The sequence below is a fragment of the Leucopleurus acutus genome (assembly GCF_964270905.1).
Source record: "Leucopleurus acutus genome assembly, chromosome: 2".
NCBI lineage: Eukaryota > Metazoa > Chordata > Mammalia > Artiodactyla > Delphinidae > Leucopleurus > Leucopleurus acutus.
In genome coordinates, this window is record NC_139143.1 from 172,888,741 (window position 1) to 172,910,190 (window position 21,450).

Below are 21,450 nucleotides of genomic sequence, written 5' to 3' on the forward strand. Positions count from 1 at the left end.
GTTAAGAAAAGAGTAAAGAAAGAGTAAGAAGAAAGATGGAAAAGCAATAGTCAAATGAGTGTTGCAAGCAACAAAAATAAAAGGAGACAAGAGAAAGCAACTGGGCTCAGATGATCAAGAAAGTCTTTCTGGAGGAGGTGAAACTTGATGGAAACCTGGAAAGACAGCATAGTGATGTTTGTGAGCAAGAGAGTTTAATTACAGGGTAGTAGGTAGACTTCATGGGAATATGGTTTGGGAGGCACCCTGCTATCCCGTTCAGAGTTTTTTCCTCTGGAAACCTGCCACCCCAGAATGTTATCATTAGAGACTTAATTTTTTAGTTTGAGACCATATGTCTCCCACAGTCCTAGGTCAGGGAAACTATCCAACACACTGAAGACAGAGTTCAGTCATCAGCTCTTCCATTATTTGATAACTATGTCTACTTAGTGGGGTTGCAGAGTATGAGGGGGTCTGGAGTGAGTGATACTACCCTAGCTGGGCTCTCTGTGTGGGCTTCTCAGGTCCACAAAGACAGATCCTGGAAAGCTTGGAGGCTGTGGATTGCCAAAGATGAGAATAGACCCTTCATTGATCTCTTAGGGTAGCACTTGCTGCTGTAAGAAACAAAGCCACAAAACAAGTTTATTTCTGGCTAATGTAAAGTCCAGAACAGGTGTCCCTGATTGATATGTGACCTTCCTCCAAGCAGTGATTCATTAAGCCAGGCTCTTTCCATCTTATGGCTCTGCCATCTTCACCGCATGAAGCCCAAAGTGGCTATGTTTGTCAAACCACAGGAAGGAGAAAGAAATGAAGAAGTCTTCTTGGGAGGATTTTGTGGACAGATAATGTCCGCTCATATCCCATCGTCTAGAACTCTGTCACAGAACATGGTAAATGTAGTCTAGCTGCGTGCCCAGGAAGAAGAGGAAACAGAGAGTCAGAAGTGACACAGGCAAAAGGGACCTTGCCCGCAGCACTTAATAAATAAAATAACTACCACTGATTAAATGTCTGCTTTGTGCCGGACATGGTGCTGGGCACTTTACTTAGTCAACTTAGTCCTCCAAAACTCTTGTGTAAAGTAGGTATATTATACGGAAGATGAGAGAGAAAAAAACCGAGGTTCAGAAAGGCTGGCTATTTTGCCCAAAGCCATACAGCTAGTGGGTGGTGGAACCAAGTTTTCAAACCTGGATCCATCTGATACCAGAGCCCAGTCTAGTTGTGAGAATGGGATTCCTTAGACTTGTGTTCCTTATTTACATTTATATCTGATCACCTTTCTATAAACCACTAAAGAGCAACGGATTATTCATTTATGTATCCTCCCAATGCCTCCCGGTATAGGCTGTGCACATAACTGGTGATCAATAATGGTTTTTGATTAAATAATAATACATGTGTAAAGTGCCTTAAAGGTATACAAAATTCTTTTGCAACTTTTTTTTTTTTAATTTATTTATTTATTTTATTTTTGGCTGTGTTGGGTCTTTGTTGCTGTGCGCAGGCTTTCTCTAGTTGCGGCGAGCGGGAGCTACTTTCTGTTGCAGTGTGCGGGCTTCTCATTGCGGTGGCTTCTCTTTTTGTGGGGCATGAACTCTAGGCGCATGGCCTTCAGTAGTTGCGGCACAAGGGCTCAACAGTTATGGCTTGAGGGCTCTAGAGTGCAGGCTCAGTAGTTGTGGTGCATGGGCTTAGTTGCTCCGTGGCATGTGGGATCTTCCCAGACCAGGGCTCGAACCTGTGTCCCCTGCATTGGCAGGCAGATTCTTAGCCACTGCGCCACCAGGGAAGCCCGTCTTTTGCAACTTTAAAACAATCCTCGTTAAAAAACTTAAGCAAAAAACTAAATTGAGCCGTTCAGTGGCTTGCCTAAAATCACATTGTAAAAACAAAATCTGAACAAGGTCTACTAATGCCAAGTCCAGTACTGGTACCAGCTTTACCACTTTCTAACAGGATGACCTTGGGTAGGTAATTTAACCTCAAAAATAATTTAACCTTGGGACCTCCTTGACGGTCCAGCGGTTAAGACTCCGTGCTTCCAATGCAGGGAGTGTGGGTTCAATCCCTGGTCTGGGAACTAAGATCCCATATGCCACATGGCTAATAATAATAATAATTTAACCTCATACTTGTAAGTAAAATGAGTATAATCAAAGCATTCTCTCCATAAGTAAGTGAATAAAGGCAATAATACTTATAAAGCACTTAGTACAGTGGGTGGCACCGATAAGCACTCAATACACATGAACTATTGATTAAGGGATTTAAGTTCTTCAATATTTCATTTGATTTAAGTTCTCTGACATTCCATGTTTTTCATGCGTGAAATAACAATATCTCTTTGATGTAGTTTTTGATAACTAAATGAGCGAAAGCATTTCAAGCCCCTGGTTAAGTGCTGAGTGTGTGGTGAATGTGAGGAAGGAACAGTGATTGCCTTTTAACAAACACCAAACCAAAATCATCATTTTTTTTTCCTCCAAAAAATTAGATGCTGCGTGGGTGCCCAGGAAATGTTGTGTTTTTTTAAAAAATATTTTATTATTAATTTATTTGGCTGCGTTGGGTCTTCGCTGCTGCGCGCGGGATTTTCTCTAGTTGTGGTGAGCAGGGGCTACTCTTCATTGCGGTGCGCGGGCTTCTCATTGCAGTGGCTTCTCTTGTTGCAGAGCACAGGCTCTAGGCACGTGGGCTTCAGTAGTTGCGGAGCACAGGCTCAGTAGTTGTGGCTCACAGGCTTAGTTGCTCTGTGGCATGTGGGATCTTCCCAGACTAGGGATCGAACCCATGTCGCCTGCATTGGCAGGCGGATTCTTAACCACTGCGCCACCAGGGAAGTCCAGGAAATGTTTGTTGACTGACAAATAAGCAGATGCCAACATCACTGCAATGTATAGTGTAATAAATAAATTTCATCTTTCTAAAACATCTTGCCTTTTAGGCAATCAAAACACTTGCCTGTCCCTACTTAGGCTTCCTTGCTTTCTGTGTCGGGAATCAGTAAATCATTTTCTTTTTGCCATAGTGTCCCTGCAAGGCTCTGAGGATTAGTTAAGACTCTCCTTTGATATCCAGATGGCGGAAAGGTGGCTCTATAGGGCTATGGTCAAGGGTACAGCAGCTACTTTTTTTTAACATCTTTATTGGAGTATAATTGCTTTACAATGTTGTGTTACTTTCTGCTGTATAACAAAGTGAACCAGCTATATTATGCATATATATATACCCATATCCCCTCCCTCTTGTGTCTCCCTCCCACCCTCCTTATCCCACCCCTCTAGGTGGTCACAGAGCACTGAGCTGATCTCCCTGTGCTATGCAGCTTCTTCCCAGTAGCTATCTATTTTACATTTGGTAGTGTATATATGTCAATATTACTCTCTCACTTTGTCCCAGCTTACCCTTCTCCCTCCCCGTGTCAAGTCCATTCTCTACATCTGCGTTTTTATTCCTGTCCTGCCCCTAGGTTCATAAGAACATTTTTTGTTAGATTCCACACATATGTGTTAGCATACAGTATTTGTTTTTCTCTTTCTGACTTACTTTGCTCTGTATTACCAACTCTAGGTCCATCCACCTCACTACAAGTAACTCAGTTTTGTTTCTTTTTATGGCTGAGTAATATTCCATTGTATGTATGTGCCACATCTTCTTTATCCATTCATCTGTCGATGGACACTTAGGTTGCTTCCATGTCCTGGCTATTGTAAATAGTGCTGCTATGAACATTGTGGTACGTGACTCTTTTTGAATTATGGTTTTCTCAGGGTATATGCCCAGTAGTGGGATTGCTGGGTCATATGATAGTTGTATTTTTAGTTTTTTAAGGAACCTCCATACTGTTCTCCATAGTGGCTGTATCAATTTACATTCCCACCAACAGTGTAAGAGGGTTCCCTTTTCTCCACATCCTCTCCAGCATTTATTTATTTATTATTCTTTTTGTGGTATGCGGGCCTCTCACTGTTGTGGCCTCTCCCGTTGCGGAGCACAGGCTCCGGACGCGCAGGCTCAGCGGCCATGGCTCACGGGCCTAGCCGCTCTGCAGCATGTGGGATCTTCCCGGACCGGGGCACGAACCCATGTCCCCTGCATCTGCAGGTGGACTCTCAACCACTGCGCCACCAGGGAAGCCCTCTAGCATTTATTGTTTGTAGATTTTTTCATGATGGGCATTCTAACTGGTGTGAGGTGATACCTCATTGTAGTTTTGATTTGCATTTCCCTAATAATTAGTGATGTTGAGCATCTTTTCATGTGTTTGTTGGCCATCTGTATATCTTCTTTGGAGAAATGTCTATTTAGGTCTTCTTCCCATTTTTGGATTGGGTTGTTTGTTTTTTTGATATTGAGCTGCATGAGCTGCTTGTATATTTTTGAGATTAATCCTTTATCAGTTGCTTCGTTTGCAAATATTTTCTCCCATTCTGAGGGTTGTCTTTTCGTCTTTTTTATGGTTTCTTTTGCTGTGCAAAATCTTTTAAGTTTCATTAGGTCCCACTTGTTTACTTTTGTTTTTATTTCCCTTTCTCTAGGAGGTGGGTCAAAAAGGATCTTGCTATGATTTATGTCATAGAGTGTGCTACCTATGTTTTCCTCTAAGAGCTTTATAGCATCTGGCCTTACATTTAGATCCTTAATCCATTTGGAGTTTATTTTTGTGTATGGTGTTAGGGAGTGTTCTAATTTCATTCCTTTTTTTTTTTTTTTTTTGCGGTACGCGGGCCACTCACTGTTGTGGCCTTTCCCGTTGCGGAGCACAGGCTCCGGACGCGTAGGCTCAGTGGCCATGGCTCACGGGCCCAGCCACTCTGCAGCATGTGGGATCTTCCCTGACTGGGGCACGAATCCGTGTCCCCTGCATCTGCAGGTGGACTCTCAACCACTGCGCCACCAGGGAAGCCCCTAATTTCATTCTTTTACATGTAGCTGTCCAGTTTTCCCAGCACCACTTATTGAAGAGGCTGTCTTTTCTCCACTGTATACTCTTGCCTCCTTTATCAAAGGTAAGGTGACCATATGTGCATGAGTTTATCTCTGGGCTTTCTATCCTGTTCCATTGATCTATATTTCTGTTTTTGTGCCAGTACCATACTGTCTTGATTACTGTAGCTTTGTAGTATAGTCTGAAGTCTGGGAGCCTGATTCCTCCAGCTCTGTTTTTCTTTCTCAAGATTGTTTTGGCTATTCGGGGTCTTTTGTGTTTCCATACAAATTGTGCAATTTTTTGTTCTAGTTCTGTGAAAGATGCCATTGGCAGTTTGATAGGGATTGCATTGAATCTGTAGATTGCTTTGGGTAGTATAGTCATTTTCACAATGTTGATTCTTCCAATCCAAGAACATGGTATATCTCTCCATCTGTTTGTATCATCCTTGATTTCTTTCATCAGTGTCTTATAGTTTTCTGCATACAGGTCTTTTGTCTCCTTAGGTAGGTTTATTCCTAGGTATTTTATTCTTTTTGTTGCAATGGTAAATGGGAGTGTTTCCTTAATTTCTCTTTCAGATTTTTCATCTTTAGTGTATAGGAATGCAAGAGATTTCTGTGCATTAATTTTGTATCCTGCTACCCTGCCAAATTTATTGATTAGCTCTAGTAGTTTTCTGGTAGCATCTTGAGGATTCTCTATGTATAGTATCATGTCATCTACAGACAATGACAGTTTTACTTCTTCTTTTCCAATTTGGATTCCTTTATTTTCTTTTTCTTCTTTGATTACTGTAGCTAAAACTTCCAAAACTCTGTTGAATAATACTGGTGACAGTGGGCAACATTGTCTTGTTCCTGATCTTAAATGGTATCAGTTTTTCACCATTGAGAAGATGTTCAGCCAGCTACTTCTGAATCTCCCCACCTGTTTGATTCTCAGCACATATGCTTAGGAAAGGACTGGGTTCTGAAAACACACATGCATGCACATTTTTAAAAAAATTAATTAAATAATTTATTTATTTAATTTTGTCTGTGTTGGGTCTTTGTTGTTGTGCATGGGCTTTCTCTAGTTGCAGTGAGTGGGGGCTACTCTTCGTTGAGGTGCACAGGCTTCTCATTGTGGTGGCTTCCTTCTTTTGTTGTGGAGCATGGGCTCTAGGCACGCCAGCTTCAGCAGTTGTGGCATGTGGGCTCAGTAGTTATGACTCATGGGCTCTAGAGTGCAGGCTCAGTAGTTGTGGCGCATGGGCTTAGTTGCTCCGTGGTATGTGGGATCTTCCCAGACCAGGGCTCTAACCCTCGTCTCTTGCATTGGCAGGCGGATTGTTTTTATTCATTTATTTTGATGTAGACCATTTTTTTAAAGTCTTTATTGAATTTGTTGCAATATTGCTTCTGTTTCATGTTTTTGTTTTTTGGCCACGAGGCATGTGGGATCCTAGCTCCCCCACCAGGGATTGAACCCGCACCTCCTGCATTGGAAGGTGAAGTCTTAACCACTGGACTGCCAGTGAAGTCCATGCACATACTTTTTCAATGTATGAGTTTGTGACTTTTTTTTTCTGAAATCATATTCATTTTAGGAAGTTTGTCAAGTATTTAAAAAGCACAAAAAAGAATCATTGTTAATGTTTTGTTGTTTATCTTTTTTTTTCTATTCATATAACATTAAGAAAATAAATCTATCTTATACTGTACTTACACTTGCTTTTTTAAACACATTATGTCATGAATATTTCCCCATGTTCTTAATAATTTTCCCAAACAAGATTTTATTCATGTCATATATCACCATATAGCTGTACCATATATGCACTTGTTATCTCATTGGTGTATATTTAAGTTTCACTAATTTCCCACGAATAAAACAACACTGAGAGTACATTTGTGCATAATTTTTATATTCATCTTCAATTCTCTCTTTGACATAAATTTAGTGGTGTCCCGGAGCCCATCTGTCCCAGCTCATGAGAGCCAATTGTGCCCATCTCTTCCCAACTGCATGTCTGTGTTAGTGCTTGAAACTGGCTATTATGGGAGTGTTTACATCACAAAATCAGTAAAGGCTACAAACTGGGGACCCCTCTCCCTGCCCCTATGAGTTGTTAAACATTTTCCAGCATGCTACTGTATAAGTTCCTCAAAGTAGTATTTCGGAAGCAAGAAGTATGTGTATTTTACACACCTTTTAAACCTTTTGTTATTGCCACATTGCCCTCCAGAAAGATCAGGCACCTCTACTAGCAACTCATGAGAAAGAGGCATGACAGAGTTGGTATTTTAGTCAGCTTCCATGGGAGGAGCCAGGATAAACCTTGCAGATTTTAAGAGTAGAAATCAATGAAATAGATGACAGAAAAACAATACAAAAAACTGATTAAGGTGAAAGCTAATTCTTTGAGAGTATCAATAGAATTGATAAACCCTAACCGGACAGATCAGGATAAAAAAGAGAAAAGACACAATTACTGATATCTGGAATGAGAGAGGAAACATTATTATAGACACCACAGACATTAAAAGATAATAAGGGAATATTCTGAATAACTTTACACCCGTAAATTAGATGTCAACAATTTAGATGAAATGGACAAATTCCTTGAAAGACACAAACTACCAAAGTTCATTCAGGAAGAAATAGATAATCTGAATAGCCATCTATATCAGGAATGCAATGCTGGTTTAACATCTGAATTTGGTCTATGTAACTCACCACCTTAACAGACGAAAACAACAACAATGAAAACAAACAAACAAATAAAACATGATCATCTCAATAAGTACAGAAAAGCATTTGACAAAATGTAACATTCATTTATGATAAAAACTCTCAGCAAACTAGGAAGAGAAGGGAACTTCTTCATCCTGATAAAGGACATCTAGGAAAAACCCACAGATAACATCACTTAATGATAAAGGACTGAGTGCTTTCCTCATCCTTGAGAACAAGGCAAGGATGTTTTTAAATTTAATATTGTACTAGAGATTCTAGCCAATGCAATAAGCAAGAAACAATATTATTTTTTAAAATATCAAATTCTTAAGGATAAAGTCAGCAAAAGATATGGAAGACCTGGACACTGAAGTCTACAAAACATTGCTGAGGGAAATTAACGAAAACCTAAAAAGGTGAAGATATACTGCATTCTTGAATTGGAAGACTCAAAATTGTTAAAGTGTTAATTCTCCTCAAATTAAGCTATAGATCCAATGCAATCACAATAAAAACTTCCTAGACCTTTAAAATTCCCAGATTAACCATCATTTGGGTTTAAAATTATAGAGGCGTGGGACCTCCCTGGTGGTGCAGTGCTTAAGAATCCGCCTGCCAATGCAGGGGACAGGGGTTGAAGCCCTGGTCCGGGAGGATCCCACATGCCGCCGAGCGGCTGGGCCCATGCACCACGACTGCTGAGCCCGAGTGCTGCAACTACTGAAGCCCATGAGCCTAGAGCCCATGCTCCACAACGGGAGAAGCCACTGCAATAAGAAGCCGGTGCACTGCAACCATGGGTGGCCCCAGCTCACCGCAACTAGAGAAAACCCGTGTGCAGCAACGAAAACCCAAGGCAGACAAAAATAAAACAAAATTTTAAAAAAAAATAGAGAGAGGCAGTAAAGAAGCAAAGGTTAGGAGCAGGGAGTGCCAAGTTAGATAGACCTGAATTTAATCCCAACTCTATCTCTTACTAGCTGTGTGTCCTTGAGTAAGTTATTGAGTAAGTAACTTCTCACTGCTTAGTTTTCCTCATCTTTCTTTTTTTTAATATTTATTTATTAATTTGGCACGCCGGGTCTTAGCTGCAGTATGCGGGATCTAGTTCCCTGACCAGGGATCGAACCTGGGCCCCCTGCATTGGGAGTGCAGAGTCTTAACCACTGGACCACCCAGATTTCCTCATCTTTTAAGTAGAGATAATAATTTACCTCATGGAGGTAACACTGATGATTTAGCATAGTGCTTGGTGACAAAGGCTCAGTGGTTGTTAAGTATAATCATGGATTCAAATTACAGATTTCCCTTAAAAGAAAATCTTTGTGACCATTCGATAGGTAAAAATATGAAATAGGAAAAAAAGTGAAACTAAGTTGAAATTTGAGAAATAAATTGTATTTCATCAAAATGAAAAACTTCTTCAAATGAAATGGCAAGTCACAGATTGCAAGAAAATATTCACAGTATATATATATGATCAAAGATCTTGTATCCAGAATATGCAAAGAATTATTTACAATCTATACTATAAATAACCCAATTTTTTAAATGGGGCAAAAGTTTTGAACAGACAAAAGATATATAGGAATAACCAGTAAATACATGAAAAGATATTCAGCATCAATAGTCATTAGAGAAATGTAAATTAAAACCACAAAGGGAAACCAATTCACACCCACTAGAATGACTAAAGTTAAAAAGACTAATAATACCAAAGATTGGCAAGGGTATGAAGCAACAGGAACTTTCATACATTGCTAGTCAGGGTGTAAAATGTACTTTGGAAAACAGCTTAGTTATATAATTAAACATATACCTGGGGGGCTTCCCTGGTGGCGCAGTGGTTGAGAGTCCGCCTGCCGATGCAGGGGACATGGGTTCGTGCCCCAGTCCGGGAAGATCCCACATGCCGCGGAGCGGCTGGGCCCGTGAGCCATGGCCGCTGAGCCTGCGCATCCGGAGCTCCACAACGGGAGCGGCCACAACAGTGAGAAGCCCGCGTACAGCAAAAAACAAAAACACAAAAAAAAACCCCAAAAAACCCATACACCTACCTGGGGATGCAGCAATGCCACTTCTATATGTTTACCTAAGAGAAATAAAAACATATGTCCACACAAAGATCCTACATGAATATTCATATGAGCCAAAATGGGAAAAAATGTCCAACAGCAGATGAATGGATTAAACAAATTGTGGCACATTCACTCCACGGAATGCTACTCAGCAACAAAAGGGAATGAACTCCGGACACAGGCAACAACATCCACGAGTCTTCACAGACATTATGTTGAACAAAGGAAGTCAGATACAGAAGAGCACACCCTGTATGATTCCATTTATACAAGTTCTAGAACAGGCAACACTAATTTATGGCGACAAAAAATCAGAAAGGTGGTTGCCTCTGACCTTGGGGGAGATTGAGAAGGGACACAGGGAAATTCTCTGGGTAATAAAAACATTCTGTGTCTTGAGAGTGGTATGGGTTTCACAGGTGTACACATTTGTCAAAACATCCAATTGTACACTTAAAATCTATGCATTTTATTTTCTATGAATTAAACCTCAAGATTGGGGCTTCCCTGGTGGCGCAGTGGTTGAGAGTCTGCCTGCCAATGCAGGGGACACGGGTTCGTGCCCCGGTCCGGGAAGATCCCACATGCCGCGGAGCAGCTGGGCCCGTGAGCCATGGCTGCTGGGCCTGCGCGTCCGGAGCTTGTGCTCCACAACGGGAGAGGCCACAGCGGTGAGAGGCCCACGTACCGCAAAAAAACAAACAAAAAGAAACACTGAAACCTCAACATTGATATAAATATACATGTGGAATTGCTTCATGGTCTGTCAGCCTGTGTTGGAGTTTAGGAAGGGAACCCCCCTCCATGAATCAGCTCAGAATAGGGCTGGTCATAGTCAAGGATTTGCCACCTGCAGGCAGCTCATCAGCACCCCTAGGAGGTGTGCCTGCACCTCAGCTCCCTCATTGTGACCCCAGGGCCTTTCTTATGGAATGTTGATCCTGCTGGTCTTGGTTAACCAGAGGGAACTTGGGCAAGCCACAGACCTGGGGAACCCCTCTACTGAGACAAAAGTGGCCAGCTTTGCAGTCAGAGATTTGGGGTTCCAATCCCAGCAGTAGGTTTTCTTCTAATCTCAGAAGTCTGTGACCTTGGCTAAATCACTTATCCGCTCTGAAGCCTAATGCTCCAGAAAGGCAAGTAGCATTCATCTTTGCATCTTCAGTGCCTGGAACATACATGTCTACTGAATGAACTACTGCGCAGTGCTGGGACAGGAAGGCTCTTCTACGTACTTGTAAAGTAAAAGTCTAATTATCTGCTACCCTGGACACATGCTTCTTAACATTTTAGGGGATCACAAACCCTTCTGAGAATCTGATGAAAACCCCGAACCCTCTCCCTGCAGAAAACTACACATGTGTATACCATTTTACATATCATTTCCACATTCCTGGGAAGCCCATGGACCTTGAGTTAAGATCCTTGGTTCTGGAGTGTCTCTTTCAGCTCTGAAGGTTCTATCAAGCATTTTTGCAACACAGCTACAATTTGTTCTGCACTTAATCTCTGCCAGAGCCTCTACTCTTATAACCCTCTGAGGATGGTTTACAGATAAGGAAAATGAAATTCAGAGAGGCCAAGTAACTTGCCCAAGATCACACAGCTAGTCATGGCTGATGTTGAGATTTGACTTCATTCTCATGCCTTCTGATTCTAACCCTCTGCTCATTCCTCCAGGTGAGAATTTAGACCCATTCAGATGCTCTCTGAAGCTCATGCCAAGGGTCTGGGAACTATAAAGCTCTGTAGTAACAGCAGGAATGACTGCCCCAATCCAGTCCTCTGGTAAGAAGATTCTGCAATGGGTGAGTGACTCCAGGCCCATCCCAGGTGCAGGCCTCAGGCCCAGCTCAAACATGTGTCATCTGCCGCTTTATTTCTCAATTCAGCCCACAGCCCGGGGAGTGGGTATGGAGCGGAAGAAGGGAAGAGAAACAGAGGAAATTACTTATAAAAAGAAGTTTCAGACTGAGTCATAAACATGAGTTATAACTCAGAGAGAGGCTCTGAGGTAGGAGAGGAAAAGAGAGATGGTCCTTACGAGACGGCTCCTTCTCCTCGTGGGACAAAGATGCTTAGATGAGTTGACCAGTATCTCTGCTCTGGAGAGAGAAAGAGATAAACTGAGAGGGTGGAGTCTGTGCTTGGGGAGGAGGGAGTGGGTAGTAGCCAACACGTGTTAAGCATTTCCTATGTGTCAGGCCCTGTGCCGTGTGCTTCTGACACAGTGCCTAGTTTACCTTCACCAAAGAGTAGATACTACTATTAATCCCCATTTTATTTATTTATTTATTTAACATCTTTAATGGAGTATAATTACTTTACAATGGTGTGTTAGTTTCTGCTTTATAACAAAGTGAATCAGCTATACATATACATATAAATATATCCGCATATCTCCTCCCTCCTGCGTCTCCCTCCCACCCTCCCTATCCCACCCCTCTAGGTGGTCACAAAGCACCGAGCTGATCTCGCTGTGCTATGCGGCTGCTTCCCACCAGCTATCTGTTTTACGTTTGGTAGTGTATATATGTCCGTGCCGCTCTCTCACTTCGTCTCAGCTTACCCTTCCCCCTCCCCGTGTCCTCAAGTCCATTCTCTACATCTGCGTCTTTATTCCTGTCCTGCCCCTAGGTTCTTCAGTTAATTCCCATTTTTAAGATAGGGAAATTGAGGCAGAAAGTTTAAGTGACTTGCCCAAGGTCACACAGACAAGGGGTCCAAATTGGATTCTAACCCAGAAATGCTTATACTTCAAGAAAAAAGTTAAACAGCAAAACCAGGACAGCCCTGACCCCACAGTCTGTGCCTAACCACAGCTCTAGACTTCTTCCTATGTCCTGGTTGCAATTTGCTTATAACCAAATGGCTCTGTAGACATACCCTCTCCTTTGATGCTCACAGCAGCCCCATTTGACAGTTGGGGAAACCTCAGGGCAGTGAAATGACTCTCCCAAGTTCACACAGCAGGTCAGCGCTGGGGCTGGGGTGTGATTGCAGGTCCGCCTGACTGCAGGTCCAGCACTGTTCCCACCACCACTCCTGCCTTCACAGAGAGCTGGGCAGGAGCGAGTTGGTGGGGTCCACTGCACAGCCCGAGGGACGGGGATGGCCCACAAAGCCCGCCTGCTCACCTCCACGTCTTTCTCTCTTGACAGCACAGCCTTAAAGGCAACCCTTTGCCTGTGGCTGCAGCTGCCTTCACTGGGGGTGGGGGTGGGAGTGTCATTTAGATTTCCCTCCTGCTACTGCTGAGTCATTTCTCCCTCGAGTCCTTGGAGTTAGCGGGAACCCCCCCCCCCCAAGAAATGGAAGCTACTCAGAAGACCTCAGTTCAAAGTGGAGGAACTTTCCAGCCGTACGGGGGACTGCCTTGTGATGTGGTGGGGTCTCTGTAGTGGTTGGCGGTATTTGAGCAGAAACCGGATAACCATCTATGGGAGATTCCTGTCATGGGCAGAGACTGGGTCTAGGCCTTTAGAACCCTTCTGTGAGATTTTATGAGTCACTGTAAGGTGAAATTTAGCCCATGCAGCAAGGTGGCTTAGTATGAGCTTTGGGGCCAAATTAGACGTGGGCTCAAAACCTGGCTCAGCCACCTCGTGTGTTGCTGGAGACCCGTGGGCAAGCTTCCTCTCTTAGCTTCAGTCTCCTTGTTATAAGATGGAAATGATCATACCTACCTCATGAGATTGCTTTGAGTATTAGGGGTGATGTATATATTGTGCCCCGTAAAAAGTGGGAACTCCATCATGCCTACTATCATAGCCATTAAATGAATGGCCAAATCAAGGATTAAAGCCATGTGTTAACCAAAGTACCAGATGTTTGGATGCATAACATTTGGGGGAAACTAGATTTTTCTCTGAGGGTGCCTGTCTCAGAAATAATCATGAAAAACACAAAATGTAAGTGGGTGAAAACAGGAAACAACTAGGGACTTCAATGCCTGTGCCAACAACTGAGAATTGGCATCTCTGACTCCGACGGGGTGTGTAAAATCATCTAAAGAGTCCCCGACTGGGAACAGGAATATTCTCTAAGACCTTGACAGGTCCCATTAGTTCTCTGCATGTGCAGCCCATGTGATGGGGAACTCACTACCTTCTGAGACTGTCCATAGGAAACTCCTCAAATTCCCTAAGGTGTTTCCTGCTATTTGCCAGCTGGTAAATGTAATTTTCTAACAACTACATCTTCTAATTGAGACCAGACCCCAATATTATAGGAACCTTTATGACCACATGGCTGGCTGAGGGGAAAAGTGATAACCAGACAGGTCTGTGGAACATGTAAGTAGATCTTGGGCATCTTGGAAGCAGAGAGGTGGGACAACACCCTGTTAAGAGTGAGTTTCAGGGACTTCCCTGGTAGTCTGTCCAGTGGTTAACACTCCGTGCTCCCAATGCAGGGGGCCCAGGTTTGATCCCTGGTCAGGGAACTATATCCTGCATGCATGCCGCAACTGAGTCTGCATGCCACAACTAAAGATCCCGCATTCTGCAACTAAGACCTGGCACAGCCAAAATAAATAGATTAAATAAACTTAAAAAAAAAAAGGGTGAGTTTCAGAACCACACAAACCTCGATTTGAGTTCTGCTCTGCCACTTAGCTGTGTCCTTGGGCAAATCACTTAACCTCTTAGCCTCAACTTTCTCATGTGTGGAATGGAATTAATCATATCTCTGGGAATTCCTGGTGATACAGTGGTTAGGACTCTGCTCTTCCACTGAAGGGGGCATGGGTTCGATCCCTGGTCGGGGAATTAAGATCCTGCAAGCCACGCGGTGAGCCAAAAAAAAAAAAGCATATCTCCTTCACATGAGGATCAAATGAAATAAAGCCTGGAAAACACCCGGCATCCAGCATCTCCACATAGTATTTGTTTAACAGACTGGAACGGGGACTTCCTGGTGGCACAGTGGTTAAGAATCTGCCTGCCAATGCAGGGGACATGGGTTCGAGCCTTGGTCCGGGAAGATGCCACATGCCGCGGAGCAACTAAGCCCGTGTGCCACAGTTACTGAGTCTGTGCTCTAGAGCCCGCGAGCCACAACTACTGAGCCCGTGTGCCAGAACTACTGAAGCCCGCACGCCTAGAGCCCGTGCTCTGCAACAAGAGGAGCCACCGCAGTGAGAAGCCTGTGCACCTCAATGAAGAGCCACCCCCGGTCCCCACAACTAGAAAAAGCCCAGGCGCAGCAATGAAGACCCAATGTAGCCAAAAATAAATTAATTAAAAAATATATATATTAAAAAAAATAGACTGGAGCGGATATTTCATGGGAAGGGGCATCCTACAGGGTGGGAGCTCAGGCATTCTTATTCAAGTGTTGAAGGGAAGAGTGACTCTGGAACTTGGGGACATCTGGACTGACAATTTGTTTCCCCAAGCCAGGTAATTTCTATTAGTGGGTTTTGCCCAAAGAGTCAGCACTCGGGATAGTTCCTGGTTGAGATGTTGGTGGCTTGGAACTGTGTTTCTGGAGTCCACCGAGTTCCTGGGGGGCCGTCCCGACCTTATGAAAGTTAGAACAAGCTTAACTGTACAAGCCACACTTTTTACCTTCCAAAACATGTTCAGACTCAGTTGCTCATTTGATCTTCAGGTTATGCTGTGAGATGAGCACAGATCCTCATTTTAGATCCTCATTTAGCAAGTGAGAAAACTGGGCCTCAGAGAAGGGAAGTAATATTTGAGTTTTGGGGTTTAGCTGCTGAGAAAGCAGTTGTGGACTCCCACTCTACCCATCACCATTTCCTAGTTCTTGAATCTTCCCTCTGGTGCCTGGGGCAAGACACTGCTTGGTGTCTCAGAGCATCAGCTTCCTTTCCTCCTCCCTAGATGCCTTTCCAGGCTCCTGCAACTCTGTGGGTGAAGTTTCTATACTTCCTCCAGCACTACCAAGTCCACTGTTCCTGCATTCTCTCTTGCTCACCCATTCAACAAACACTAGCTGAGGACCAATATACTGTGTGCCAGGCCTGGTGCTAGGTGCTTGGGATACAGAAATGAACAAAACACAGCCCACACCTTCGAGTTCACAGACTGGGTAGGGAGAAAACACATCATCAGCTAATTCCAAAGCTGTGTGATAAGAGATGGAGTGAGAGCGTCTGGGGATCCCAAAGGACGACTGCCAAACCCTGTCTGGGATGTCCTTGTTGGCTTCCTGGAGGTGTCATTTGAATTTTCCTAAAGGATGAGTAGAAGTTAGCCGGGCAGAATCCAGTGGAGGCAGGAACATGTTCAGGTCTTGTGAGCAGTATGGGGATAAGTTATAAGAGCTGATGCTGGGGCTCAGCGGGGACCAGATCACACAGGACACTGCCTGTCAGGCTAGGATGTCTGGGCTCTCTCTGTGGGCAGAGAGGAGCCACTCCAGGATAGATGCTGGGTCAGATTTGTGATTATAATGGAGTATGCTGCGGACACAAAAGACTGAATGGGGGACTTCCCTGGTGGCGCAGTGGTTAAGAATCCACCTGCCAATGCAGGGGACATGGGTTCAATCCCTGGTCCAGGAAGATCCCACATGCCACGGAGCAACTAAGCCCATGCGCCACAACTACTGAGCCTGCGCGCACAACTACTGAAGCCTGCGCACCTAGAGCCCGTACTCTGCAACAAGAGAAGCCACCGCAATGAGAAGCCCGCGCACCGCAACGAAGAGTGGCCCCCGCTCACCGCAACTAGAGAAAGCCCGCGCGCAGCAACAAAGACCCAACGCGGCCAAAACTAAATAATTAAAAAAAAAAAAAAGACTGAAGGGAATTAGTAGCCTGTGGCAAAGAACAAAAAATGCAGTAAACAGGGAGAATGGAGAGGATGGGATGGATCCCACAAATATTTAGGGAACGATATTGATGGGACCAGGAGGAAGACTGGATGTAGGAAGTGGGGCAAGGGGTCAGGGATGGTGCTCAGGATTCCAGCTGTGATGATGGGGTCCAGGGTGGACAACCTAGGGTGGTGGGTGGGACAGAAAATGTTGGTTTCACTGCACAGAGAAGTGGAACACACCCAGGTCAGGGACTCAGTACTATGTGTGTCAGTGGTGTTCACCAGAGCTCCAGTGCAGCCTTCCCTGCTCCTGTGGGGAGGCTGCTAGCTCAGAACCTGCAAGCTGAGGCCAGCTCAGAAGCTGAGCTGCTAGTGTCACAATCTCCTTCCATCATAACAGGACTTAACCTCTTGGGCCCTTACTTTCTAATCTATAAGTGAGGAGGTTGAGAAATACCAGAAGCAAAAGACCCTGGTTCATAAAGCTTTGAATCTTGCCAGACTGGCAGGTCCCCACTCACTGACTGTTATCTCACAGTTTCTTTTGCTGGTTCTCCCCACTCCAGGTCACCTCTAAATGCTAGCATGTGCTAGGGCTCAATCAGTCTCCTCCTCTGCTCAGTCCCTACAATAGCACTTCTCAACTCTAACGTGCACACAAATCACATGCAGATCTCATTGAAATTAGACTCTGACTGAGCAGGTCTGGGGATGGGCCTGAGATTCTGCACTTCTAACAAGCTCCCAGGTGATGCGGATGCTGCCGGTCCATGGACCACACTATGAAAGTCCAGCTTCCTGGCTCTACAAACTTTCTCCAAACTAATGACTCCCAAATTTATACTTCCAATCCAGACCTCTCTCCAGAACTCCGACTTCTAATTACAACTCTTGGTTGACACCTCCATTTGGATATTTTAAGGCATCTCCCAGAGTTCTCAAACCTGCTTCCCCCCAACTTCTCCTTCAGTACTCAACTGCTCAAGTCAAAAACCTACGAGATATCTGTGCGTCTCCTTTTTCTCTTAGCCTCTACATCCAAACTGACAGCAAGCAAGTGCGGTCTACTTTACCTCTGAAGCATATCCGGACCCTGTCTACTCCCTCCCCATCTCCACTCCCACCACCCTAGTCCAGGCGACCTCCTCTCTCGTGTGAGCTACTGCAGAAGCCACTGACCTGGCCGCCCTGCTTCTTGCCTGCCCTCTCCCCGCATCATTTCTCTACACGTTAGAGTCGTCTTTTTAAAATATAAATCAAATCATGTCACTCTCCTGCTTAATTAAATTCTTTTAGGAGCTAGCATCTCATCTAGAATTAAATCCTAACTCCTTACTCTGGCCTACATAGCCCAGCATGCCTGGCCCTGGCCCTGACACCACAGCCCTGTCAGCTTCTCTCCAGTCCCTGAGCCTGGCCAGCCTGTTTCCTCCTTGGAGCCTTTGTCCTGACTCTGCCCTCTGCTTCCTGGTCCTGGCTGGGCCCTTCTCATCATTCAGATCTCAGCTTGTGGGTCACCTCCCCTGAGAGGCCTTCCCTGATCACCCCATCTCTCATCCCAATTTAACTCTGCATGTCTCATCAGTAGCTGACCTTTGTTTACTTGTCTGCTTCCCCACTGGAAGTAAGACCCAGGAAAACAATGACCTTGTTTTCCACTTGGTTCACCAGCATCTGGAACAGGGCCAGCATAGGTACTCAGAAAAAAATTGTATTAGGAAATGTCATTCCCCCTCTGGGCCTCAGTTTCCCCATCTATTAAACAGGGATAATAATATAATAGCATCTTCCTCACAGGGTTGTTAAGATTAAGTGAGAAATACGTGTAAGGCCCTGGCACTTGGTCACTAGTGGCTAGTAATCCCATTACTACGATCAATACCATATTGGAATCCCTGACAGGAATGTGTGGGCAGAGCCAGCGGGACTCCCACATGCTCCCCAACTGAGCTCCAAGCAGCTGGGCCAATTGGCCCTGGCCCACTACTTGTCACTGCCAAAGTCCTCAACACCCAATAGCAGAGGGAGGGCAAATCCAGGGATGACAAGCGGAGACAAGCGAGCTTCAACTCAACTGTTAAGTTTATTAGAAAGGCCGTGGACAGATGAACCCTGAGTTACCAGCTGAGGAAGGAATGAAAAAAGCCCCTGCCCCTCTTGGCCTGCCCCACAGGCCTCCTGTGGACTCTGTCCTGTGGCAGACTCCAACAGAAGTCAGCCAAAAAGTGCTTTCCAGATGCTCCTTCAGGGGCTGCCCGACCTGACTGCAGAGGACCCAGTGGTACGGCCAATGTGGATGCTGGTGCCTGGAGCTGGGAGCCACGGGGCCTTGGTCCTCTCCTCTAGCAGAAAGTGGTTCCAGAAGCCCCAACAGAACAGAAGAGAAAAGGAGCCGATGGGGATAGAGCAAGTTCTGCCGAAGAGCCAAGGGCTCTGGAAGGCGGCGCTGGGCCGCCTTGGAGGTGGGTGCAGACGGCTACACATGGCCAGTTGTAGGGGTCCCCCCAGGGGGACCCCAAAGCTGCTCTAAGGAGTCTCAGCTACAGACAGCCCTAGTGCGACTCAGTGCCCCTCCTGGGGCTGCACTGGCTACTTCTGCTCCCAGAAAGGCAAATGGATCTTGTAAAAACCCATGGTGGTTGGTGCCATTTCTTTCTTAAAAGAAGACAAGAGTTTGTACAGTGAATCGATTTCAACCAGCAGAGCCTGAACCGAGAAGAGTGCGTCCTGGGGGAGGAGAAGGCACTTCTCACGCCCTCCCCGGGGTGATCTGGGCTCCCTCGGGGCTCCGCTCCCTCTGGCCCTGTGACTCAGGCCCGCTCCCTCTGGGAAGTACGCTGCCTGCGTCGAGCTAGCACTGCCCTGCGGCCCGGACGCTCTGGTCCCTCACAGGGTGGTCGATGGCAGCTTCCTCACCCGACGCTGGGCCAGGATAGACGACTCGATGGGCTTCAGCTGAGGGGTGGGCTTGGAGCTGTTGAGCGCAGAGTATGTAGCTGCCATGGCTCCCTGGGGGAGGAGGTGGGAGTCAGTTCCCAGGTGGGAGGCGCATGTGCTCCAGGGCCAGGCCAGCCCCTCCCAGTGTTCCACAGCCCCCACAGGCCCCTGTTAATCCCGCCTTGGTGGTTCTTCATGGTCATCAGTCCTGCCTCATCCCTCAGACTGGAGGCTTCAGAGCTCAGGGGCTGGGCCCCCTAGAGGACCAGGGGGGCCACGAGTGCACTGTAGACACCCCTGCATGTCAGAATGGGGCTCCCTGGGAAGAGACACACATGGCATCTCCTGGCTCTGCCACCCCAAGTCCCTGCCCATGGAACCTTGACCTGGCAGCCTGGGTGTCTGTACCTTCACAGTCTGCAGGTCCTGGTGGGATAGCTGGCTCTGGGGGAGCTTGTCTTTCTGGGTGATCCACGGGTGCTGCAGGACCTGCTTAGCTGTGAGGCGCTGGTGCGGGTCCACATGCAGCATCTTGGATACCAGGTCCTGGGGGAACAGCAGGAAGGGGCTGGTGGGAAGGGCTAGCAGGGGCGCACACAGCTGTGTCTGTAAGGCAGCCATCTCCTGCCATCTCCCGCCTGGACCCTTGCAGTGGCCCCTTCGATCCACTCTCCACACCGCTCCACGGCCTCCCCAAGCACATGCCCTTCTTCAGGACTTCTTCCTGGACGGCCGTTTCCTTTCTCTTTCACCTTCTAGAAGCCATGCAGGAAGGTGGGAAGAACCTAAGGCTGGGGTTGGGCAGCTTCAAAACCTGACTCCCCTGCTCATCAACTGCATCTCCTGGGCAAGTTACTTTAACTCTCTGAGCCCCAGTTTCGCCTCTGAGAAACGGGATAACAAAAATACCTGACTCATAAGGTTAATGCAAGGTGGCACTGTTCATTAAGGGCTCAACCTCTGTCTGACACAGAGGTTCCCATGACTGGAACCCATTGCTAACAGTGAAAGCTCAAACGTCCCCTCCTCTGAGAAGGCCTCTCTGCCCGGTAGCCCGGGGCTCTGCTCGTGTCTCCACTGCCTGTACCCCTGACCAGGAGGACCTGCCTCTCCGCACCTGGCATCTCTGTTCCTTGTGTGCAAGCCTGTCTCTCACCTCACACTAAGTTTTCCCACGGCAGGGGCTGTGATGATGCAGCCCTCTGTTCCCCTACAGGGCCCAGAACACGGGGAGGGCCAGTAAATGATCACCAAGTTGTTTTCAAACAAGGTGTGGGGGGCAGTCTGCCTGGGAATCTTTCACTTGGAGAAATAGGGCAACAGAGATTTGTGGGACATTCCACTTGGAGAAATGAGGCTGCAGGTCACCTGTTCGTGAAATGCTGAAAAGCCCTGGGATGGGACCCTGCCTCCCCCCCAACAAATGAGCAGGGTCCAGGCCTTACAGACTGACCTTGGCTGTGTCTGAAACCGTGTTCCAATTTCCCCCGCTGAGGGTGAACTTCCCACTGCCGATCCGGGTCAGGATTTCCTCTGGTGTGTCACTGGGTCCATTGGCAAATGGAGTGTATCTGGGGAAAAGTCCACCCAGTCTGGATATAGCCTCTGGCCTCCATCCTGGGGCCAGGGGTGGGGAGGGGTGGGGGACTGTGTCTCCCCCTTCAGATGGGGTGCTCCCAAGGGTGGGACTTCCTCCTCCAGGTGGAGCTCCCAAAGGCAGGGCCATGTCCCTGTCTTCAGGCCTTCCTGAGGCAGGGCTGAGTCTCTCCCATCAGACAAGCACCACCCCAGCTACACTAGGGCTGGAGGAAGGGGTGGGGGGCTGAGGGAGGCAGGCCAGTGGGGTACTCACCCCGCCAGCATGGTGTACAGCAGAATGCCCAGGCTCCAGATGTCACAGCCCTCGTCATAGCCCTGGCGCTTCAGTACCTGGCAGGAAGGGAGGCAGGGGAGGGTCTGTCTGAGGGGCAATGACGAGTGGCCCCATATGCTTGCCTGCTCCTCC

The 21,450-nt window shown here is 46.4% G+C and overlaps 1 protein-coding gene across 2 annotated transcripts in view; it reads right to left on the reverse strand.

Annotated features, from left to right (window-relative positions):
- Positions 1–18,592: 18,592 nt before the first annotated feature.
- Positions 18,593–21,450, reverse strand: part of RPS6KA1 (ribosomal protein S6 kinase A1) — a 36,066-nt gene continuing 33,208 nt past the window's right edge. For both annotated transcript variants that reach the window (XM_082833701.1, XM_082833700.1), the window contains 4 exons: positions 21,298–21,374; positions 20,899–21,016; positions 19,854–19,991; positions 18,593–19,517 (listed from right to left, as the gene is read on the reverse strand). In XM_082833701.1, the coding sequence (XP_082689827.1) occupies positions 19,395–19,517; positions 19,854–19,991; positions 20,899–21,016; positions 21,298–21,374 (456 nt within the window). In that variant the 3' untranslated portion in view covers positions 18,593–19,394. The remainder of the gene's footprint in view (positions 19,518–19,853; positions 19,992–20,898; positions 21,017–21,297; positions 21,375–21,450) is intronic.